Source organism: Vanessa atalanta, chromosome 29 (genome assembly GCF_905147765.1).
Source record: "Vanessa atalanta chromosome 29, ilVanAtal1.2, whole genome shotgun sequence".
NCBI classification, from domain to species: Eukaryota; Metazoa; Arthropoda; class Insecta; order Lepidoptera; family Nymphalidae; genus Vanessa; species Vanessa atalanta.
In genome coordinates, this window is record NC_061899.1 from 5,916,313 (window position 1) to 5,942,649 (window position 26,337).

General features: G+C 33.3%; 1 protein-coding gene across 5 annotated transcripts in view; it reads left to right on the top strand.

The window, feature by feature from the left end:
* LOC125075097 (fasciclin-3) overlaps positions 1 to 24,375 on the top strand; it is a 131,660-nt gene extending 107,285 nt beyond the window's left edge. The window contains exons 3-14 of one of the 5 annotated variants that reach the window (XM_047686706.1): positions 4,754 to 4,850; positions 5,456 to 5,537; positions 6,525 to 6,648; positions 8,148 to 8,270; positions 8,987 to 9,178; positions 10,233 to 10,423; positions 10,498 to 10,639; positions 13,714 to 13,827; positions 19,633 to 19,669; positions 21,211 to 21,261; positions 22,943 to 23,075; positions 23,756 to 24,375. In XM_047686706.1, coding sequence (XP_047542662.1) covers positions 4,754 to 4,850; positions 5,456 to 5,537; positions 6,525 to 6,648; positions 8,148 to 8,270; positions 8,987 to 9,178; positions 10,233 to 10,423; positions 10,498 to 10,639; positions 13,714 to 13,827; positions 19,633 to 19,669; positions 21,211 to 21,261; positions 22,943 to 23,075; positions 23,756 to 23,902 — 1,433 coding nt within the window. In that variant the 3' untranslated portion in view covers positions 23,903 to 24,375. Of the gene's footprint in view, positions 1 to 4,753; positions 4,851 to 5,455; positions 5,538 to 6,524; positions 6,649 to 8,147; positions 8,271 to 8,986; positions 9,179 to 10,232; positions 10,424 to 10,497; positions 10,640 to 13,713; positions 13,828 to 16,461; positions 17,549 to 19,632; positions 19,670 to 21,210; positions 21,262 to 22,942; positions 23,076 to 23,755 lie in introns of those variants that run through there. The other 4 variants (XM_047686709.1, XM_047686710.1, XM_047686711.1 and 1 more) reach the window with 4 other exon arrangements.
* The last annotated feature ends 1,962 nt before the right edge of the window (positions 24,376 to 26,337 follow it).

Consider the following 26,337-nt stretch of genomic DNA (forward strand, 5'->3'; position numbering starts at 1 on the left):
GCAATCTTCGTCCACAGCACCTCAATGTCCACTGGATCACACGACCACTCTGTGGAACCAGCTTTCGCCTTATTTAATAATAAATATTATCAAACATCGCGTATGAGACATACAAAAGAATAATATTGGCAAGTTAAAAAGTAATTACATCAATAATTAATATTAACACACAACAAGGTTATAGACCAAACCATAAGTTATAAATAAAACAGTCGTTTAATAGGTAAATGAAAGCTTCTGCTAAGTCAAAGCGTCCAAAGCTTTTAGCGTAAGCTCTAAGCTCTGAAGTTAACCTTATCAGATCTAGTAGACCGTAAAGTCTACACTAGGTGTAGTCACATGTACTTTGGTAATCCTCTGCATGTACTAGTAAACATGTGAGGATGAGGTATTTGTTGACTTCATAACAGGATATGTACTTTAATTGTTAAATTTAATAGACAAACTCTGTAATAAAATGGTGGAAAAGAGCAACTGCCGAGTTCTTTTCGGTTCTTAACGGTAGCTTTACATTTAATTCAATAGTGAGACACGACGATTCAAAAGTGCTCTTATGAGTCTATTTGAATGAAGAATATTTCGATTTGAGTATTTCATGAGATTGCCCAGAGGTTAGAACGCGTGCATCTTAACCGATGATTTCGGGTTCAAACCCAGGCAGGCACCACTGAATTTTCATGTGCTTAATTTGTGTTTATAATTCATCTCGTGCTCGGCGGTGAAGGAAAACATTGTGAGGAAACCTGCATGTGTCTAATTTCAACGAAATTCTGCCACATGTGTATTCCGCCAACCCGCATTGGAGCAGCGTGGTGGAATGTGCTCCAAACCTTCTCCTCAAAGGGAGAGGAGGCCTTTAGCCCAGCAGTGGGAAAATTTACAGGCTACTAATGATAATGGTGTTATATGGTCTGCCTATATTATCAAATTAAATTTTTCATGTTTTTATTTAAGTTCACTCGTTGGTATGTGGTCAAATCTCTTACTAGGTGGACTTTCTATCCGTCTGGGTACAAACCACTCACCAGATATTCAACTGCCAAACAGCAGTACTTAGTATTGTTTAGTAAGCCAGTGTAACTACAGACGCGGGCAATGGTGATCACTTACCGTCAGGGGGATAATTTTACTAATGCTGCATCTGATGATCGAGACTTACAAATAATTAAAAGTTACATTTAAATCAATTTTTTTCCTTCTAAAGCATATTCAAATCCATTGAACATTTCGATTTTCAATTGCCATACCCACATCCAGCCAACACAACCCTACAGTTAACAATAATAAATATCAATGAAGATCATAACATCTATTTCACGAAGTCAGTTAAAACTATTTCGTATATTGCGTTAAATGCGACCTCCTCCGTAATACTTGATCTTCATGGATCCCATTCGTTCTAATAGAGACGGCCATTTTGACGACGTACTCCTATGATACAAGGACAGGGAAATCCCTCTGTTTATATTTATTAATTGTGACAGTTTAAGTGATCTCTGTTTTTGGCACATGGTTTTTTTTTAATAAGTTTAACTGTTGATTTTCAATGTATAGCCACAAGTAACAACAGAATTCTGTCCTCTGTATTCCTTATCGTCTGTCTAAAAAGAAAGAGAAAAGACTTATAGTTACTCTTAATTTCATTTAGGTTAAGTTTTTTAAATGTTTTATTTTGATTTTATTGTTATTTTCTTTTTAAATTTTAATGTATGTTTTGTATATCTTATGGATTTGGAATTGCCTGGAATGAAGAATATTTATTTATTTATAATTATATATTATTTATAGAATATTAAATTAGCCTTACATTATATCTAAGGAGTCGAGCTGCACTGTGCTGCGCGATTAAGCTATTATAAATCGTTTTACAATTATACGAGTATAGGACGAAATAGATTTCGTTAAAACTCTTCTGTAAATGATATTCTCAGAAACTGTAAATCGCAAGTATCCTTATATAGATATATTTTCTGAAACAAAGTAAAATTTAAAAAATATATTTGGGCCACGTGATAGTATTGGTTATTGCCCATAGACATAAAGCGCGTCTGGGTAGGTATCACCCACTCATCGGATATTCTACCTCCAAACAGCAATACTTAGTATTATTGTGTTCCGGTTTGAAGGGTAAGTGAGCCATTATAATTACACAAGATACATAACATCTTTGTTCATAAAATTGGTGCTTGGGGCACAATCTGACTGGACCAGTTAGCGGTTTAGCCTCAAAGTCAGAATATATCTCTTTTAAAAATTACATCCAAATCCGTCCAGCTGTTTTTGCGTGATTGTGTAACAAACGTTGAGACAAACAAACAACGACAAACTTCATAGTTTATAATAAAATATACTTAGAGGTATGTGTAATGTATAAATAATTAGACTATAATCGCTGCTCCACCCAGCTCGCTGTTCCGCGTCATCTCGTTTGATTGTCTGATGTAATAGGGGCGGTGTTTTTTCATCAATTGTCGCGACACTTATTAGAATTCGTTGCAGGGTTCCGTTGGTAAATAGAAAAAAAAATTAAATAAAAAAATATTTATTTAAAGGAGTTAAATTAATAATTACTATACTTATATTTGAGTTGTATGTAACACGGCGATGATAATGATGATGTCGTCCGTAACGATTTTGATCACGGCGATCTTAATGAAGACCAGACAACTACGAGGAACATATTCAAGTGCACTGGTTTGTGCGCTAACACAGGTGCACTCTGGGATCCCCCCCTCCCCTCATAATCCGTAGGGAGGCTACAGTATCAATAAGAAATATTTACGATACAATATCAGAAAAATATAAGCACGTTTGCATAGTTTGCGCTTCTCAACATAAAATATCAATTTATCTTTGTGCCTCTGATACGATATCTAAATTTTATTTCACGTGAGTAGGAAACGCAATAAGATGCAACATTCAGAAATAAATATTTGATAGACAACACGATCTCGAAGTTCCAGACAGACAATCCGAGGCGGAATATTAAACATTCTATTCGGAACTTGATATTAAATTGAAACCAGAAAATACTAAAATATTGAACGGGTACTTTCTTGAAAATGTTTTAATATTAAAAGTTTTTAGGAGCAAGCACTTTGACTTAACTTATAAAAGTGGATAATCGAAATTCAAATGCAGTGGGGAATTGTCCGATAATGTCCCACAGTTGGGCAAGAACTTTGTCTCTTAAGGACAATGCTTAAAGCTCACTTCACTACTTTGATCTACTGCAGTTTGGAAGATATTTGTCGCCCGCGGTCTCGCTCGCACTTTAGGGGTTGCTCAGGGTTCAAGTTTGTTTCATATTCAATTTCATCAAATTTGGTTCAGTGGTTTGACAGTGGATACAACAGCAGACATACAGAGTTACCTTCATAATACTATATTAGTATAAATTACAGTCTATAAACTCAAGTGCACTCTATTTCCTCGCGCACACAATTCCCATTTAAGCTACTCAAGAAGCAGGCTTCGAAGTTACGGAAACTGTCTTTAAAAAATAATTGAATTTAACTGAAAAAAAAAGTACATCATCGTGTTAATTCTTTGATTATTTCTACATCTAGATAGACTATAAAAGATGGGAACGCGTCGAAAAAAAACAGTTTGTACACACACACCTGTAAAGTGTGACGTTTGGTTAGAGTCAATGTAGCTGTCACGCACACCAAGATAAAAAAGTCGTATCATTTGCTTTAATTATTATATAGTGCGACACTATATAAATGTATAGATGATATAAAGTTTAATTATCTCCTCGCGAACGTGAATTGAAAGGTTGGTTTTAGTATTCTAAGTTTTAATTTTGTATCAATCATAGTTTGTAAGTCGATTCATTCATATTGAGAAAAACCAACGGGCCTATCCATAAAACCGATAAGTCATGTCGAGTTATGAAATAAAACCGTTGCACGGTTGCAATGATGAATTTTCTTTGAAATAGTTTTAATGCGAGAGAGCTGGAATGAAATAATCTATCTGGACGATTTAAAAATACTACGATGCTAGTCGTTCGATAAAATCGAATGACAAAATGAAAAATGATTCTAAGATTACAATAATATTGTAAATATAAACTAAACTAAATTTAAAAACATTATCTCAGACCCTTCTTTTTCAACCTACAATTCTGTAATAGGACGAACGATAATTATTTAATCTGTAATTTAACGATTACCTCACTGGTTAACTTAGCAATTATATAAACTATATTAAAACATTATATATATGAAATATTATTATATGAAATATATGTCGATTTTTAAGACAATATATATTTATTTAAATATCATAACGTTTATGGTTTAAATTAAATCAACTGTACATGTACATTCCAAATTTAAATTCCAACTTCATTTAAATCCGCACAGTTGAATATAATCTCTGGAAGCAATCCCGTACAGAGCGTTTGAAACCGGTTAAAAGCTGTTACAACCAGTTCAAAGCGGTTACAACCGGATGAACGCGGATAGCGAGAACTGATTTTCCGTGCAGTTTGAAACAGATGTCTTTAGGTAATAGGGTGGCTATTACGTCTAAGTGTTTTAGATATACGTGTACGCGAAAAAACTTTGTTTATAATTAACATTGAAAATACAATTACAAGTATATGACTGTAATTGATTCCTTAACGAAGTTAAAAACGAAAAAAATTGTCGTATTTGATATGTTTTAGTCATAAACTAATAATAAACTTCCCACTTGCAAAAATTGTTATCTTATATTTAATACGTATTTTCTTTAATTCCAGGTCAAAATGTAGACATCTCGCCTAAGGAGGCCGTGCGCCGCGCTGGAGACGACCTGATGGTGCTCTGCAAAGTTCCCTACCCAATTGACTCTTGTCGGTAAGTAAACTGTTTTCCATAACATTAAGCTGGCTGCAGATGCCAAGGTCAGTATTTTAGGCTCTAGGTCCTAAGCCTCGAACGTTTCGGAGTTTTATCTGGTTGTAAGAGTTTCGATGTATTGCATAGTTATAATATTCCCTTCGTTGGCTAGTCCCCCAGTCTCAGTCCGGTTTCAGGTCACTGTCCTGAGGTTGGAGCTGAAATCAGTCGGGGGAAATATAATCATAATAATTTATGTACACATTAGCTACCCGACCGGAATACACACCGCTACAAGGGTCTTAGTCAAACTTTTAGATTGAAGAACAAACAAAAAATGACTATTTTCTTGTTTATTTTCCGACTAGTAGAGTTTAAATTCTCGGCTTTACTCTACTATAATATGCATGTATTATAGATATAAACATTCATCTTGAATCACTCTATTTACTGATGGAAACCGTATTAAAATGCGTTTCGTAGTTTAAAAGATCTAAGCGCAGAAACGGCGGAAAGCGACTTCGTTTAATAATATGGAGACATTCATAATGGAGAAATGTTTATATGATGTTATCTTTTAATTCGATTCGATACAGTGCATCATATTTTATCATTGTTTTCAGAATGACAGTCGGCGGTAAATCATACAGACTCATTCCGAGCAATCAGGATGAAGAAGTCGTTTATTCGGGTCAAGGATTACAGGTAAATATCTCATACGATAAAGTCATACTAGTCCACAATTTAGCTTTTAAAAGTCCATATGTTATTATAATCTTGTAAAGAGCGACGTAGACGGGCTTATCCTAGAATTTCTCGGGTCTCCAAGAGGCAGTGAATCAGCGTTAGTGGATTAGGTTTAAAATACTTCGCACAAGATAAAGTCTTTTTCAGCTGTCAGTGGCTTACGTCTATTAAAACGAACGTTCATTTAATATGTACTTGGTACTGACCGAATGATATCGTATTGAACGTATTTATACTGGAATATATATTTATATTAGAGTTTCCAGATTGATATCGCCAAGAATTTAGATTTAAAAATCAATAATATGCTTGCGTGTAATATGTTTAATGTTTATGTTATAGTTGTTTTCGATAGTCACTTAAACTATTTATACGGAGCCGAGGCACGTGCATCTTAACCGATGATTGCGGGCTTAAACCCAGCCAAGAATTACTGAAATTCGTATGGTTTATTGTATTTATAATTCATCTTGTGCTCGGCGATAAAGGAAAACATCATGAGGATTACATGTGTCTATTCCAATGAAATTCTGCATCCTCCAAAGCAGAGTGGTGGAATAAACTCCAAACCGTCTCAAAGGGAGCCTTAGCTCAGCAGTGAAACATTTTAAGGCAGTTACGTTTACTTTAACTTTGAAACGAACAACATTTCCTTATTAAATTAAATCGCAAGTTAAGTACAGCATATTCAAGTAAATTAGCCAATATAGATCGCTGGATATAACTATACTATACAAGCGTTGAGGTCGAGTTTAAACGTGGACAAGTATCTCAACTAAGCACGTTATCGTCTCATCGATCGAAGACAGTAGATAACATAATGAGTTAGAATCCCTCGTGGAAATTTGTCGGGAGAAATTCTTGGAAAAGCACTTTCTGGAATTCAGAATATAAGCGTGTTTCTCACTCGACATACAATTAAGATATTTACAAACTTCTTTCCAGTACGGCGAATGCGGAGCTCACATAAAACATATACGGGAAGAGTGGAACGGGAACATATCTTGTATGTTACCTCCCAAGAGCGGCAGCATTGAAGTCACCGGCGCCATGAGATTGCTTGTTGCAAGTTAGTATTCGTACTATCAATTTAACATGGTTACATTTAGGCTCGTAAAACCGTTGGTACTGCGTTTGAAGTCATTCTGGTTATGATGAATTTTCCGTTCCATTGGTTTATTAGATCGACGGAATATAGGGGGGGGGGGGAGTTGTTGTGTTTTTGCGTACACTTATTTATTTATTAATTAATTTGACTAAAACAAAGTATTCAAAAACTGACTACACGGACTGATACAGCGTGTTGCATCACTGTAGGTATTTACAACACTATTAAATTAAAATAAACAAGTAATACACACTTAAATTATTAAAATCTTATTAAACCAAAATAACGGCTAAATGTATTATATACAGACACACTTGTGCCGCGTATTATCCTGTGCAGTCGGTCAGTCTCTTGAGAATGGCCGCGGCCGAAATCAGACAGATTCCTCATGACCATTAATTATTAACCTCAGTTTTCATATTAAGAACACATCAGTGCTTATTTGCTTCTTAATGACGTAAAAATATCTCACTAGTTATATTTTATATTACGAATGATATAGCGTTCAGAATGTAGTAAAATCAAGATTTAAATGACATCATACAATATATAAGAAATGGCGCCCAACATGGGACAATGTTTTTTATACAAGATATTAAGTTTAAAATCGTGCCTTAAATATAAAATAGCGTAAATATCGTACAAAAACAACGTCATAAAATTTTTAAGCTTTATTTATTTTATGAACTTCACGACCGACATTAAATTTTGCGATAAAAGTTTTTTTATTTTGTTCAACTGCGCACTACGAATATTTCAATTCAACGTGATGGTTTAATATTTTATTTTAAATAATGCGTTTTTTATTCCGATTTATTTTCGTTTAGTTTTTTTGGTTCAATTTGATGTTTTAACTTGTTAGTGATGGAAACGATTTTCCAATATTCTAATAAACCTCTTTGTTTCGAAAGCGCGGTTTATTTTTTTATATAAATCAAATCTAAAAGATTAAAATGCAAATTCGATCAAACAATTAAAGCTACGAGGTGTCCAAGTAAACATATCACGTGGATTTCAACCGATTGTATTTGGATTCAAATTTGAACAAGCAGTAACTTTCATTTGTTTAATTTGTGTTTCTAATGATTTCGTTTCGTGTGAATGGAAATATCGTTTGGATTAATGCTGCCTATGTATTCAACAACCCATCCGCACTTGAGTCTCGTGGTAGGGCAAGGACACACATTTTCGTATTATAGATTGTATTGTCACTAGCCCCAAATTGTAGGCAAAAGTGCTTCAGATCAATTGGTTCTGTAGAACTGACTTAAGATTTCTACCTAATAAGTGTTAAATAAAACCAACGCGTATTTTTGTTCGAATCATATCCAAAAAAATCTTTATTCAAGTAGGTTCATAAAAGCACTTTGGAATCGTTATGTTACAGTGTTGAATTAAATGTAAAGCGTGGTTTAAATAAGGTAAATTGAAGTTTGTTATATATATTTCTGTCTTTCAAGGAGCCCCAGGAAACCCCCAACTAATCTCCCCACCACAGTCCACTTTCAAAGAGGGTGACGACTTCATGGCACAATGCATAGTTCCTGATGGCAGACCAGCAGCCAAGATTACTTGGTATTTGGGTAAGTGTGATGCTATTTATCTGCCGTGTAGATCTAGCTTTAAAGTCCTGTGATCAAATCCCGGGCCATTAAAAAGTTTATTAATTTCTTTCAAGAAATTCCCCATAGCTATTAAGTTTGTAATTTGGTACTGCCGAACGTAAACCCATTGGTCCAACGCCTGAATTCTTTGTTATGCCTCATATCGGATTATGAGAGTCCATTTGTGTTTGCGCACATGTGCTTGTGCTATGTCCTGCGTCGTTAGCTAATCTTTATTAAGAAGGGCCGTGACCGAAATCGGTCAGGAACACGTCATAATCATAACCATAAAGAGATTCGTCGTGGGAGACCCGGTTGGAACGAACTTGAAACCTTTATATTTTGTATTAAACAGCAGACATGACGAAATAAAAAAAACATTGGAGGTTAATTATATGAGAAGAAATTTAATGGCAGGAAGCTGATGTTATAAGGATTAACTTAGGCTACAGCGATAACTTTTTGGTTAAATTCAAGTCGCGGGCACACATAGTGGTATATAAAACCGTATTTAATGAATAGAGACGAAGAGAAAGAGTGGTAAAAATTCCCTTCCATGACGATTACTGCAGTTCAGTCTACTGTTACCAGATAAAAGAACTTCGTTCCAAAAAAAAAAAGATTTTTTCAAAGCTTTCTGAGGTTTTTATTAATATTCTACATGGAAACAATTGAAACTTGTATTATTTTTGCAGATGAGGTCCAACTCCTAGCCGGAGTACACCAGCCCATCATAACATCGGAGCCCGGCAGTGACTTACAAACGATCAGCCAAAATGTCTCCAGGTCCCTGACTGCGGACGACAATGGCAAGAAACTGGTTTGTCGAGCTGAACACGAGGCTCTGGACGGTCCCAAGGAAGCCGCGAGACAGCTAGTGGTTCACTGTGAGTACAATTTTCAGCAAACAAATACTACTTCTTCGGTCTATTAGATCCTGAGGTCCTATTTTCAATCCCAATGTTGGTCAAACAAATGTTGTCAAGAATATAAGTATTGTTTTATGCTTCTACTAATTAAAAATGTCACTAAAAGTATGGCATTATATCAAGCAACAATAAACTTTATAATGTTGCTTGAAAATAAAACGGCGACCCGGGTTTCATGGGTACGCCACTCCGAGGTCCCGGGGTTCGATTCCCGGCCGAGTCGATGTAGAAAAAGTTCATTAGTTTTCTATGTTGTCTTGAGTCTGGGTGTTTATGTTACCGTCGTTTCTTCTGATATTCCTTAACACAAGTGCTTTAGCTACTTACATTGGGATCAGAGTAATGTGTGTAATGTTGTCCAATAGTTATTTATAATATTGCTTTAAAATTAATTTTTAATTATCAATAAAATTATTTTTTTAATGCTAACTATGATTTTATAAGGTTATGAGAACTGTTTAATATACTGCACTAGCGTATTGATAATAATTTCTACGTATACACATATAAGAGATCACAAGTCATCGCCGTCTAACCCATATCGTTGTCTTTTTCTATAACATACTCCTATGCATTCACGACCTTAATTCTGGTGTATTCCTTGGTGTCAATATACATTCAGTAGTCGATATTGCCCATGGCGAGTATAGGTTGTATACAATCTTTTGACATACTTTTGCTATCCACGCTGATGGTTTAGTATTTTTGTTGCAATCGAATAAAAATCGCCAATTATAGAAAGTCAAAAGGATCAACATTGACTGTATCAAGATTATACTAGAATATGATAGAGTATGTGACGGTGGACGAGTAACTGGGTCATAACTCATATGTAAGGAAGCGACCACAGCCGCCCGTAGTTATCGGCACCGTGAGTTGTAACCATTCTCTTCATCGCCAATGGGGTACCAACTTTGGGAACTAAGATTTAACGATCTCGCACGGGGTGGAGTCACACTGGCTAACGTAGTACCGCCATCGAGCGCCTCACTAAAAATGTCCCCCGGCGCAGACCCGCCCAAGCGGCTGGAGGCGGGCCCGATCACCATCTTCGGGCTGAAGCTGGGCGCCGAGGGCCGCCTCAACGTGTCGCTGCGCGCCAACCCGCCGCCCGCCGCCGAGTGGACGCTGGGCGACGCCGTGCTGGCGCCGCCCGCCGCCGACGCCGAGCGCTCCGCCGTCGCGCTGGAGCCGCTGCACCTGGTGAGCGCCGCCCGTCGCGTCGCGTGTATAACCCGACCCGGAGCGCCGTCACGTAACCTGCTGTGCTTCCCCAGGGCGGCGGCTACTACAACATCACGCTGGTGCTCACGCGGGTGGCCAAGGAGGACGTCGACCGCACCTACTACCTCCGGGTCACCAACGACCTGGGTCGGGAGGAGTTCGCGCTGAGGCTCAGCACCATGGACGAGCCGGCCGGTGCGTATCCGAGTATCTGATGCAGTCTGCCAGTTCCCTGGGGACTCGTTATTTAAGTTGACGGCGACTGCGACTAGAATAAATATTAATAGTGATAAGGTTATGTGTATATATTGGTTAGTTTAGCTTTTCAATCGAAAGATTGAAGATTCGAATCCAACTTTGAATTCTGGATTCCAATTCGAATAGACCGTCTCATGCTCGGTCAAAGCACACATGAGAAATTTGCATGAATTGAAACCCTGGAAATATACGTCTTCCAAATAGTCGAAATCCCACCTCTCTTTTAGAGGATAGATTGCCCAGCTGTGGGATATGCACAGACTGTTACTAATTTAATGTTTGTTAGTCCAAATAGATTTTAATGGCGTCACGTATCACCAAGCAAGCTGTGTCTTGTATCACACGAATATTCGCACAATACAATATAGACATAGAATATATAGTACATATATAATTGCCCAACAGTGAGACATTACACGTACACAATTGCAGTTTGAATATTCACATATAGCAAAAATCACTTTTAAACACAAATATAGTTATATTAAATTTTATTATAGTGACAAAACAACCACAAACTGTTCTTAAAATGGGCCTTCTTGAGGGTTAGGTCGACTTAGAGTAGTACCTATATTAGTCTTAGCGTCTAGCAACTTAACAAGAGAGGGGGGGGGGGGGGGGGGGTTGTTACTGTCTTACTTAAATAATGTCCAACATAGAGCATGTTAAACTAGCGGTATAAGTCGTTAGTTGGTTAATGTACATAAGGTTATTTATTGAAGATAAATTGCGTTAAGTATTCTAATTATTATGATAATGTACAAAGGTCCCATATTAATTACAGTAGTGTTTAAACTTTAAACCATCCTTCGGTTTATTTATTTAATGGTTTCTTTAATACGTGTCGTTGTTCTGTGACTATTTATTTGTATCGTAACACAAAGTGTTATAAAACAAGTGATTGCAATTGCTAGTATTACAATTACAGGAGCAAAGACGTACAATAAACAACTTTGACCTTGAGATGACGCGATATCATTGGTCGAGACATTTATAATCTTTATTCTTTGTCGTTTCGTGAAATGACATTTTGAGTGTTGGCGAATTGGGTAATTAAAATGTTTATAGTGCGTTGTTTACGTTTAGTCCTCTTCATTGGAATATTATATAATTACACAAATTAGGCGAGATTGACACCGAGTTGTTACAACCTCCATATTTGAACAATAAAACGCACTAAGTCTCAACAACCAAAAGTATAATTTGAACTCAATTTATTTAATTGTACTAACTTTTACGCTTTTGCTTTTAAACATATATTTATTATAAGCTTAAAAAAATCTTATAATGTTAAAGATAATAACAATTATTGGTTTTAATTTTAGCACCACTCGGACGCTATAATTGAATACATTTCAAGGTCGTTTCATCTCTATTTTCAATCTTATCGATAAAATATTAGGACTCATAAAGGTTTATATCTAGGTATCTCATTAACCTATTCACTAATAAATTATACTGTGACATCAGTCTAAGAAAGATAGATAAGTTAAATACAAAAAGTTCGTTATATTTTTTCGTTAATACTTGTCTCTAGCCCCGACTTTGTACGTGTAACTTCAATCTAACTCACCCCTAGAGTTGAACTTTACAAATTGTCTAAATTCCAACTCTCTAGACTCTCTAGTTTTGGCTGTGTATTGATAGTCAGCCAGGAGTAACGACTTTACATATACAATAAGTTTCAAACGAGAATAGGAATGTCAATGTCAAATCTGTCAATTGTCATTTGATGATATGAAATTCACGAAAGTCTATCTTCCTTAGACGAATGTCACAACGTAAGAGTGACGTCACACCCGCCTATCACATAACGATGTTTAATTTCCAACAGCACGCAAAGCAAAGTCCTCGTATCTAATAATCGATGTCTATGGTAAGGAAAACCACGACCTACTTCGCATATGAATGACATTGTTAGTTTTTTTGCATGACGCTAGATGTATGGATCAATTTTTGAGAATGATTTTTGGTAAAGACCTTAATTAGTTATTTTTTAATTAAAGCGCTGAAACGAAATAAAGTTTAAATTATAAGAACTTACAAATATAGTATCTGTAGGTTTAAAATAAAGCTTGTAAAAAGATGAGTTTGGTTTTTTTTTTTAATCTGTCAGCGATACTATGAATTTTTAGTTCTACTCAATAATAAGCATGATATTTACAATTATTGCAAATCTGTAACTAACTTGGTGGTAGGGCTTTGTGCGAGCCCGTGAATAGTTACCACCTTACATATATCCTACCGCCAAACAGCAATACTCAGCATTACTGCATTTCAGCTTGAAATATTTGGGTGTATGAACCACTGAACTACAGGCTCAAGGAACACAAACATCTCAGTTTGGTGGCGCAATGACAATGTACTTAATATTTCTTACAGCACCATGTCTACAGGTCGTGGTGATCACTTCGGTGGTGGCCCATTTGTCATTCTGCCTACCTATATTCAAAAACATTTATAGTCAAATATTACAGTTAAAAGTTTATAGATTTGAATGTTTTTTTTATGTGGCAACTTTATTAGTAGATGTTTATAGAGTATGATTACACTATTTTATAAATTTAAATGAGAGCATGATATGAATTTCTATTTACAACATAAGTAATTAATAATTTTAGGTTAAAAATATAATAGATATTTTAATTTCGTGTGCATCTTAGTTACAATAGTGCGCAACTAGCATGTGTTATGTTAGTAGATATAAATTATAAATATAAATTTTATCAAAATATTGTGATTTCCTCTTTTATAAACAAAGACATAAGAACCCTTAACTTATAAAAGTATTTAAATAATGTATCAAACTTAAACGAGAGGTGTGTTGTTGTATAACGCGCTAGTGTGTTATTGTTTAGAGAAACATTAAGCTAGGCCCCCATTTTGACATAAAAATATCGTCCGAAAAAAAGAGCCTCAGTGATAAGGTCACAAATAAAAAAAAATTACTTCATGACTCACCTGATGGTGAATTATTTTATTTACATGATGTGATTGTTGTGTTCCTCCAGGTGTAGAACTGGACACGGGGGCAATAGTTGGCATAGTGATAGCCGTGCTGCTGCTCCTCATTGCCATCTTCCTCGTCGTGTTCGCGAAGGCGACCGACCGCTGGTGTTTCGCAGGTAAGCACATTTTTAATCGAGTATTTTGCATTACCTTTGAAATCGTCTAAATTAAAAAAAAAAAACATATTTCATAATCTACGTTTGATTATAATTTATGTAAAATGTTTTAAATTTACATAAAGTTGATAATTAAATTACATATACATATTTATTGCAATTGTTTTTTTTTATTTAGACGTTTTCGAAATACATTTGAAAGTATGAGTCGTGAATGACAATTGTTTTAGCTACATTCATTCACAACTAACTCTTGAACGATTAGACAAGGACGGCGATACTAATAGTTGTATTCGTGTGCGAAACTTAGACTTATAGTTGTAGCGACAATAATTACTATATCTAAAGTTTGACCCATTAACGCTTCACAAATTGTTAGAAACTTCTTATTCCTCCTCACGACCCCCTCTCTTATCAACAAATGTCTCCTGTAAACGCTTTCCTAGTAGAAAAAGAACCCTTTATAGATCTCATATGATATCGGCAATAATTCTTAATGACTATTATCTTAAATAAAATGTTATTTGAATACCAATTATTAATTAAATTAAATCAACATTTTAATAGTAATAATATAAGGAAACATTAATTTAAATAAAAATAAATAAATTACATACTTGATTGACTTCGCCCCATTTTTTTATTAATTTGAAATCAAAAAGCTACTTACCCCTAAAGGGGGTTATGGGAAGTTTGTGTAATTAGGTAATTTACAGTCATATAATCAATTCATTCAAAGCAAATATTTGTACTGAAATCACCAATCGTTATCAAATCAAATCATTTAACGATATTTTCCTTAAAAAAAAATCATATTACGTCATTGTCTAATCGTTGCGAATAATCCCAGTTTTATTATTAAAATATTGACAGTTTTTTGCATGCATTCAGATATCGCACGTTCATGACAATTTGCGTCCAGTGTTGCCATATATGAAGTCAATAATTCCATTAAAGAAAAAAGTTGTCAATATTCTAAATATTTCTCTGCATTATTAGATAGCGCTTATGAAGCTTAAACTACCTTTTAGATATAGGCATGTTATATTTCTAAATATGGTTAAATATAATTAAGATAATTTTCCGACAGCCACGCGGGAGAGTCGATAGGTAAATTGAATTTTCTTTGAAACAAAAAAAAAAAAATAACTCAAATTTAAAAATCACTCATACAATTGCTTTATACATATTCAAATTAGACACGCATTTGTTTTCGTTTCTGGCATTGTAATTTGGCAGTGTTATATTCGTCGTAGTTTAAGGTTCTATCATTTATATCGAATTGGACTCATTGTACTGTCACTTAGCAATATTTAAAGCGATCAAGACTTGATAAATTATTTATAAACACGCATGATATACTTACTAATCGGAGCATGTGACTGTTTCTATCTCTTCCCCTCTCATCTGTTTAAACTGTCTCTCTCTGACGCATGTCAAACGGTTTTATTTTTTCTATTGCATGGTATAAGACTCCGGAATGTGTTTTTAATGACATTAACTAATTATTATGTTATTTTTAATCTGTGCCAATGGTGATGGTTATTTTATTAACACTATTTTTAATATCAGTTTAGTTTTCAGATAAAAGTTTTTAGTTAATATGTTTTAAATGTTTTTCCTATGGTGATGGTATAACTATATTGAAGGCTCTGATAAATAATTAAAATAAATATTATTTAACATCTAAATTAAATGTCGAAACATGTGTTCACACGTCATAATCACATCATCAAGAATAATATCATCCATAATCATATGAAAACTAACTAAAATTAGGGCTTCGCTCTTTTCGAATTCCCGAATAAATAAAATATCTGACAATTAATTAATCTTAGTTAATTACTGTTTATAACCACAAGTAATATATAATCTATCAAATGATAATCACAAATATTCATCTAATATCATTTGAATTTGTTTTTTAAATAGTCGAGATGATGGTATAATAATAAATATTGTTGAATTACTTATTTTAAAGTTTAAATATTCAAAAAAACTTACGTTGCAATACGATATAATTATTCATAATAATCACATATAAACTATCACCACGATTCAATTATATATTGCATCCTATAATTAAACAATTACAATATTTACAAGAATCATATGAAATGATTATTTATATTAAATCATTATTCATAATATGACAATTTTGGTTAGAAAGTATTACTTAAGCTTGAAATATACTTTTCTTACGTACATTTCTTACTATAAATAATATACAATAAAGCTTAATACAATTAAAATAACAAATTTGTCACTAAAATATTAGTGTCTTAAAATTATGAGAATAACGTATTTATTGATTAAAATGATTACTTTTATATATTTATCATTGTTTTATGAACAAGTAAATTATAATTATATAATTATCAATTAATTTTAATAGGAACAATAAAAGTTTACATTTCTGACAAAAATATTTACGTAATGTACCATCAAGAATAGTCCACAAAGCCAATTATAAATTTCACATCTCACATAATCCAGACTCCATACAGCCCAAAACCAAGTAGACCCATCGCAATCACGTGTGAAACTCACAAAAACCCACAAAACAACAGCTTAACTAACACAACTTAACTAAAAAATAAGTTCTTGATCGCTTAATGTACTGGTATGTGGCAGGGCGGTCCCACCGCACCGACATCCCAGACGGAGCTGATTCCGAAGCCCCCCTCCCCCCTCACGATGACGTCAAAGGATCTGAGAACCCCTCCCATGATCACGGCGACTACATCAGCAACGGTGACACTAAACACCCCGAGAAGAAACCGGACACGGCTGTCTAAATCGTAAGTGTAAGCTGTCACTCGAATCGACTAGTTCAACTTATGTAAATTCATTTACATAATTCAGAATTTTTATGTAAATTGTTTTATGTAATGTCATTACTTAGTCAATTGTTATATTTACGCAGCTGATATTGACATTATGTAATTCAAAATGAACTATGTAAAGATTTATGTAATTTTTAAAATAATTAAAATATTCTTCTAATAGTTAATCATTTCTAATGTTTTACAAGAATAAATGAAGCTTTCTATTAAATTTCATATACACGTAGTTCAATTAATTATATTACATGTTATGTAAATGATATAATTACATATATTATAATGAATTTAGAAGTGGATTTTAATATTATTCCTCATTTTTTTTAAGACAAGAGTGACAGCTTTACTGCATCGTAACTGAAAGCTTCTCCGTTAAATAAAAATGTTATTTGAAAATAAAATTTAATCGCAACGACGAATTTTTTCAATTTTAAATAATGTACACGTCTGTAGACTGTTATATACTGCCTCCTTTATATACTATATAAGCGTAAAATTATTGTCTATAGTCTGAACCAATCGAAGGCGTAAAGATAAATTAAATTTTGATTTACGTACACCAGACGATTCGCTCATAGCTCTGATATATGCGATACAAACAGTTCTTGAACATATATTTATTTATTCAACACTGGTCCACTTAACTACTTATATCTACGATAATTTTTCGGAAATCCATAATGAATATCGTACATTCAAGATTCAAGAATTCGACCAATGATATCGCGTCATTTCAAGGTCAAACTTGTTTATTTGTCTTTACGCCTTCTGTGATTGGCGCAGGCTATATAACTGTTAACAAATTGATTTAAATATATCATAACCCGATTGCGGTAAACATAACTAAGACATTGGAATTAAAATTAAAAAAATAAATTGTACCTTTTGCTCAAATGGCTCAAACGGGTTGCTGATACTGATATCAGATTTTGGGTTCAAATCTTACCCCTACCCTTAAAACGAGAGGCCTTGCCAATATCTAATATGATTCGCAAATTAATATTGCGTTATTTAAAGTTAAGTAACATATAAATATACATACATAGTAATATAGTGGCTTAGAGCTACATATGACGTTCGAAAACGCATAAAAATACAAATAACTAATAACTCTAATTGGCACTCAAAATTATCAATAGAAATTGCATCTGTTTATTATATTTGATAGTGATAGTCTTAAAATTGTTTTTTTTTTTTTTAATACCGCAGTCGGGTAATACTTCCTAAATCATTCTAATATAAACTCTTTGAATATATTTAGATAATAAGAATCTCATTTGTTAAACAACGAATCCCATCGCAAAATATAGTTAAGATATTATTAAAACAACTCAACTTGAAATGAAACTAGGCTATTTGATTTGGTATTTAAAATTATTGTCAGAATGTTTAAGGTCACGAACTCATCCCGGCTAAAGAATTACGTCGCCATTTTGATTTAACTGTCAGTGAATTGTTATAGAATATAAAAGATTAGGAATTTGAACAAAGTTAGCTACGATGAAGTTTTTCTATAAAACTTAAGTGATTTTGATTGACACGCCGATTAATCTTCTTCATCCAACGAAGTAAACTGTTTCCTATTGGCTAATTAAAAGCTATTAAGCTGATAATTGCATTAATTAGCAATTTGTTTAGTAAATTTTTCTTAAATCAAAAATCAAAGTAAAGACATTTTTTTCAAATCTCATTAATTTAACGTCAAAAGTATGATAAGAAATATACGTACAATTATTTAACTAATTCAATGACAGTGACGTTCCGGGACAGATAAGTCTGTTGGCTTCTATTGAGTATTTAAAAAAAATAACTGTTTGTATTTTTTAATTTTACTCGGCGAAGGTAGTGTATAGTTCGGCCGTCAGTTTTCGTTGTAAGAAAACTCGAAAATGTAATGCTTTTTTCTGTATTTTTTTTTGACATATATGTAAATGCCATTTTGTATTTTTATTTAGGTTATAAATTACACAAGTACATAATTATTTCTTAATTTTAGGACTAATGTGTTCGAACCACCATTTTTTTTAATGTTTTGTATATAATCTGTCGTAGAATTAACTCCATACCTACTTAAAATAGATTTAAAATACGTTGGTTGTTAAAACAGAAACGAGTTTTTTTTTTGTTTTTTAATTGTTAAAATGCAGATGCTCTGTAATTAAATGAAATCTCAATGAACGCATTTTACTCAATTAAGAAAAAAAAAATCGTTAATACAATATGTTTTGTATTTTTCCAGTTTATACTTTTTTTTTTTTTTGTAAAAACAAAATTTTATAAAAATGCCACTTAGCTTAAGTTAGCGTTAAGTCACCGTCATTGTGATTTTTAGTATTTTTTTTTATTATTATTATTAAACGGAATTACTTAATAAGAATTTATTTTTGTACCAGTTTAGTTTTAGCGAGTGTTTTAATTGTTAATCGAATTAAATACACTGCCATTTTGCATAACCGTCGAACGACACCTAATCAATTTCAAATAAAAATAGCAAATAATCACCTTTATACGAATATTAATTTAGATTTTTTATGATATATCGAAATTTTACGAATACCAATAACCAGTTATAGATAGTTGGTGAAAATATGTTTAAAATGTTTATAAAGTGTGAACTTGCGACTTTTAGCCGATACTACGAATTATAATTGAATATAAAAGTATTTATTAAATAAGAAATGTGTTCGTTTTATTTACATCAAAACTACGGATCCCTAAAAAAAAACAATTTAATGCAATTGCATTAATTACTACTATATACTATGTTTGTTTTTAATCTAAACTAAAAAAAAAAGTTTCATTCCAACGTTACAAGAAAATGTTGCACTAAATTCCGTAGATAAAAAATTGACTCTCACCGCGTCTAAAGCTTTTTTATATCTGTAGGAGACCATTAAAAATTGAACGTGGCTGTATAATAGCTTGTTTTCGACCGACAATTTTAAAAATATAATCATTACAGGCAGGAGTCGAGACCACACTAAGAGTTCCGGAGAATCGTAAGTACAATCAACAAACATACAATACACTTGTAAATAATCTGGATTTATTTAACATGGGAATACATTTTTATTTAAAATTACTGACTTTAAATTACAATCCTGCTAAAAAATTTACACTTTGTTGCAATCGAATCGAAATTATATCGTTGTTTTCCTATTCGACTAACACAACGATCCAGCTGTGTTTAAATCGAAGTTGGATCGTAATACATCAGATCGGATCAGGGATGTATCATTTATATACTATATTCCAACCATAACAGGAAAAAAGCCAAATAAACATTTGACAGCAAATTGACGCGACATCATTGGTCGAGAGCTTGATTAATCTATGATATTCACTATGGATTTGCGAAAACGACGCTTTTAACGTCGTCGAAACCGTTATCGGAATTTCGAAAGTAAAATTAAACTAGATATAAGTAGTTAAGTGTAATAGTATTATATTATAAATAAAGATATATTAATCGTAAATTCTTAGTAGTGCACAACATAGCTGAGTTATTAGCGAACCGCATTAAATACATGAGTCTAAGGTTTGTTTATCTTTTTTCCTACTTCCATTGGAATAGGCTGTATGTATGTTAGTGAATTCGCCCTCAGTTCTTAGAGAATAATTTGACTACTTTACATGTTACGGATTATTTGTAAAAGTCGTAAGATTAAATCGATAAATCTATTGAAATTGTATATAAATATAATTCAATATGTATATAAATTATTAACTTTTTGATTATACTATCCGTCATTCGGGTTGGTCAAATTAAATTGATTCGAATTGCAAAAACTCTCTGTAAAACTTTGTGTGAAGTTGTTTTTTGGTTTTAATATGAAAATATTTATGTCGTCATTTGATGAGTTTAATAAAGGAATGAGCCGAGATGGCCCAGTGGTTAGAACGCGTGCATCTTAACCGATGATTTCGGGTTCAAACCCAGGCAGGCACCACTGAAATTTCATGTGCTTAATTTGTGTTTATAATTCATCTCGTGCTCGGCGGTGAAGGAAAACATCGTGAGGAAACCTGCATGTGTCTAATTTCAACGAAATTCTGCCACATGTGTATTCCGCCAACCCGCATTGGAGCAGCGTGGTGGAATATGCTCCAAACCTTCTCCTCAAAGGGAGAAGAGGCCTTTATCCCAGCAGTGGGACATTTACGGGCTGCTAATAAAATGCTAATGCAATGCAAATTCCTTTATTTTTAATAAAGGAATTTGCACTTTTTTCTTATTATATTTGAAGTACTCATTAAAATTGAAAATAACATTGAAAATCAGAATACAAAAATTTCACAGATAAAAAATTACAGAGAACTTAACTGAATCTGTCCGCCATTTTGATTTAATACCGATGTCAGTAAATAATAAAATAAATTTGTAAAGAGATTTTCGCAGTTTAAAAAAACTTTGTACAAATATAAATTAAAAATACTAATTTAATTACTTAACTAACTTAAATTATGTGGTTTTATATAATCAAGTGTAAATAGCTTCTGGAAGTTAATGCTTTGTAAAAATACGCCATTTTGTTATAAGGACTCCGGCCGGGGACGTGCTTTTAGAGAGCGTGGTTCTACCTTCTAAAACGTATGTTCGTTTGTAGATATATAACCTATATGTATAACAATATATTCAAGGGCGCAATGGCTTAAACGATTTAATTTTTGTTTCAAGGAATATATTTAATAGTTCTCGTTTAGCGTCGCAATATTTTAGGTACAAGTTTCATAACAAAGTAATTTTTTTTTTACTTTTATATTATATCAAACGGAATCGTAATTGTGTTACAATTGAACACAAATAATTTGTATTATTTCATTTAAGCCATTACGTTATTATTCACATAACAAAATTTGAATCAAAAATGAACCATAAGATGACCCTGTCTGCCAAGACAGGGTCATCTTATGGTTCACTTTTCATCATCAACTGTCTTGGCGTATTGACGGCATTTTCCTACAGCTTTAGAGTCGAAACGGCTCAAGTTGGACTTCCTGTACGCTTATCTCGCTACGACACTACTTTTTAACTTTTTGATTTGATTGCACTACTGCATTAATATCGCTAGTACTAATATTATTCAAAATAATCAAGACCTCCCTACCCGGACGAGCTTGCACAATCATATCAAGAAGTTTTAAGAAGTAAATTATTATTGCCATTTTGCCCTCTACTTTCTTTATTGTGAAGTCACTGTAAAGTCGGCGCCAGACGTGTGCTCAATTCTTTGAAGACAATGCTTACGCATTTGGTCTGATCCTCTTATACCTGCCAGATATGTGTTCAAAGATTTGATCACTCCTTTGATTCCTGGTCTCCTTGCATCAATTCTAAAAACTCGAAAACGCTCTCGTTACTCCACTCCATTGTTGGTTTGTTTAGCCACAAATTTTATAAGTTTGCGCACGACAGCTCTCGCACAAGTGTGGCAGGCACGCAAACATTGAGCTCGATCCCTTTGATGTGCGCTAAAAAACCGACACGGAACGGCAAAGCGCACTTGTGTGTTCAAACATGTGACAGTAGTATTAAATGTCAGCTTATTTGATCACGTATTTGAACACATGTCTGGCGCCGGGGTAACAGGATATCGTCATCGCCGTCACGTCAGCTGGTCGTAGGCCCTTATGGCACGCCATTGAGCCCGATCGGCTTTTCTACTGCCAAGATAAGGGGGCATCTAATCATGACTCGTGTATAGAATTGTTTTACTAACTTTCGTGCCTTGTACAGGAATTGCTAGTTTCTGAATTGACGATCAATCAGATTTCCTGATTGAATTAAATACTGCACCCTCATTGGTCGCCCTTATGTCTTCGGCTGTCCACTTCAAATTAGTCAATTCATTTCACTTTGATCGTCGTTTCAGAAACAAAATTACGCATCACTTTCATGTTTAGGCATTTAACTTAGCTAACACTAGAGCTTTGCTTTATAATTTATATGTATATCAGTAACGGTTTTATTCTATGTTGACGGTAGTTGGAAAATAACCAAATTTATCTTTTTAATATTTTTTTTGTCCGATGTAACCATTCTATTTATCACCAAACTTTAATCTCTCAATTTATTTGATGCTATATGTGGATAACTCTCGTATAATTCTTAAACTAGTTCCACACAACCGATTTACCTGAAAATTTTCATCCACTTTAAAAGATAGATTTTTTACAAAAATAGTTTTTATTTTCATTTGGTAGTTGGTATGTCAAATACCATATACAATCCAAATGTTTTGACCGAGAATGTTTATAATATTCCGCGTCAGTAGCGACACGGAGAGCGCCGCCGGGCAGAAGTCGAGGCTGAGCGCGCTGACGGCCCGCGTGCGCGCCGCCCTGCCGCGCGGCCGCGACCGCGTGCAGGCCGCCGCGCCCGCGCCCGACGTCGAAGGCGACAAGGTATTAGGCGAGCCTTGTAACCCTCGGAGCCAGTTGTGTTTATCAAAACACGTTTTTTTTTTAAATTAGTTTAGGAAGGCAGACCTGCAAATGATGGTATCACTTCGCTGATAGATGTAGCGGTACAGTAGCGATTTTGTGACATTATATCGATAAAAATTTAACAAAATTGTTCCAATTATACGATGATACACCTCTATGGGCATTCTCATGGCTGAATGATGGATGAAACTTGATGGTTTCGAGCACCATAATGCTGTTACTATAATAAATATTAATTATAATAATAATAATGTATTTTTTGGCTTACAATCTGTTGCATATATCAAAAAAGCCCTGCTTATAACTATGGGATACTTTGTGCAAGCCCATCTGGATGGGTACCACCCACTCACACCAGATATTCTACCGTCAAACAGCAGTACTCAGTATTGTTGTGTTCCGGTTAGAAGGGTGAGTGAGCCAGTGTAATCACAGGCACAAGGGACATAACATCTTAGTTCCCAAGATTGGTGGCGCATTGGCAATTAATATTTCTTACAGCGCCATTGTCTATAGGCGATGGTGACCACTTACATCATCAGATGGCCCATTTGCCTCCAACTTATATCATAAAAAAAGAACAATTTGCAAATTTTAAATTATCTGAAACATTCAAAAACTTTGTATTAAAATTCCAGACGCTAGCTGATGACAAGAAGGGAGTCATTTACGCTGAACTAGCTTTAGGTGAGCAAAACGCTGAAAAACCACCACCCCCCTCCACAGAGTACGCAGAAATCGTATGCACAGAGCAGTCGCCACAGATGAAAGAGAACAAAGAATAAATGTGAGATCATATTGTATCTGTGCACAACGTTTTAAAAATAAAACTTATATTTAAATTAAATATTATAATCGAAAAATTATCTTTCGTCGATCGATCGATCGTTTAATTGGATCCACCGAAAAGATATTATAAATTATTTAAAAAAATCATATTCAAGATTTCGAAGTTTAAGTGTTATGTCGGTTCCACATATGCTAATATCATATTTCGACATAAATTAAAAATAAGTATTTATTGCACAATATACTCGTTTTAATTGTATTTTCATATGTAAATAATGCTATGACTGAGTAGTCATCTCGTCATTGAAATGAATTTTGAATTTTATGTCGGAGCCGATTTAAACAATAAAATTAAAACTTACTATGTAACTAAGTAATCTCATTTATCCTTAATAGATTAAGTTATGTGTGCTTTTAATGATATTATATACAATTTATAGATTTAATACATTTTAAAATTATTCCACTGCCTTGCGATTTTTATTATAATGATTAAGAAAAAAAAGCACTTTGATTATTTATAAAAAAAAATATATTGACATTTTATAAAAAAAAATCTTAAAAATTTATTATCTTTAAAAAAAAAAGAAAATGGATGCCGTTTTCTGTCGAATATCAAATCAAAGGTCAAGTTTAACGTAATCTACTTAACAATTTTTATGTAAGGATGTATATTTTTAAATAAAACAGGGTTACATTGGAGGCTTATATTAGTAGAGTCCCATTATTTACACTGTTCAGTAATTTTTAAGGTACAAATATTATTTTTTTATATAAATATGTTTTAGTTAGCCTTTAAACTAGAAGACTCATTGTCGGGTCATTTTTCCTTTTAATTCCGTCCATTAAAATTTATTAAGTTTTTTATTTAATTTCAACACGTAAATACATATGTTACCATTTATTTCAAATATTCAAAATAACGTCTTGATTAAAATAATTATATCAGTATCAAGTATTTAAAAATATATTGTTTTTGTGAAATTAATTTTAAAAAGAGGTGCTTCAATCACGCACATAGATTTATTAATATATAAGATATATTAAATGCTATATACTATTATATATACTCTGTCAAATAAAATCATATTTTTACATAAATAATTAAAATGGTGGAAAAATTTTTCAAGTACTCAGACTATGCGCTTGTTCCAGATGAATTTTGTATGTTTTTAAATTAGCTTGCTGTTTGTGTGGTACTTAAGTATATACTGTGTATGTGTATTAAGATAATAAAATATCTTGTGTCATAATTATTGTTTTTTTTTTAAACCATTTATGTCACTGAAATGTCACAAAAAGGCGGCAATATTTAGTGACATTTTTTTCTTTATATTTTTTTTTATCTGTAATTATGTTAATATTTATTGAATTATTCTTATTTTGTTAAATATATAACCAATTCCAACTGTAGATCCGGAAAACTTGACACCATTTCTATAAACTTCCAGAAAACTAAAAAAACCGAATACACATATTCCGAGGTGATTTAACAGTGAAAACGGTAAAATAAAACGGCTTCTAACATTATTGCTCTTTATTATGCATAATATTATGCGTTCTAAGACAATAACTCAAATTATTCATAATACTTAAAGCTAAATAACGTTACAAGATCAAAATATCAACAACTTAACCCAGTAAAGAAACTGCGCCCTTCATTTATAAAAATATTTATAAAATCTCCGATATTTTAAAAATAAAAGTTTACAATACATTAAATATTTATTTACTATTGCTTTGATTCGAATAAAAAAACTCTCCTCTGTGTGAGTGGACTCGGCAGATCATTGTCCAGCAGAGACGAATGTCAGTTATTTAAGCGTTCAGTTGTTCAGCTGAGTTCTAAACTGCCTAATCTTTATAAAATTCTGGCGAGTTCCGGCCTATTTACCTTGAGTGTTGACAATTTACGAAATTGTTACCTACCAACTAAATATTTGAATATATTTTTGAATTTGAATTTTTTTAATTTGTAAACACAAATTTAAATTTTTACTTTCTTTTTTTTATTTATTTTGTTTTTTCTTTTCTTATTTGGGTCAAGGTGAATACTGCCACAGATTCTACCACTAAAACAAATTTTATTTATAAGTTATATGAATTGCATTGTAAAGTGAACTGTAAGGTTCTTTATGAGTAATAAAGTTCTTTAACCTGAATTGAAGTGGTTCCAGTATTTTTACCCTTGACAGACGGTTGCTACAATTACCAATATAGTCCAAACAAGATCACGGTAGGAAGTTGAATCGTATTGAATGCGGTTAAGCCCAAAATGTAGTCGTTTTTAGGGCGATGAAGACAACCTTTTATACAATATTCAGCTTGACCACTGAGGAGAAAAGCCAAATCCAGCGAGCCCTAATTCGGAGTAGGTTTTGGGGTCCCCTTCCGCAGGCCTACCAAACCATCCCAAGAATAGAGGAGTGGG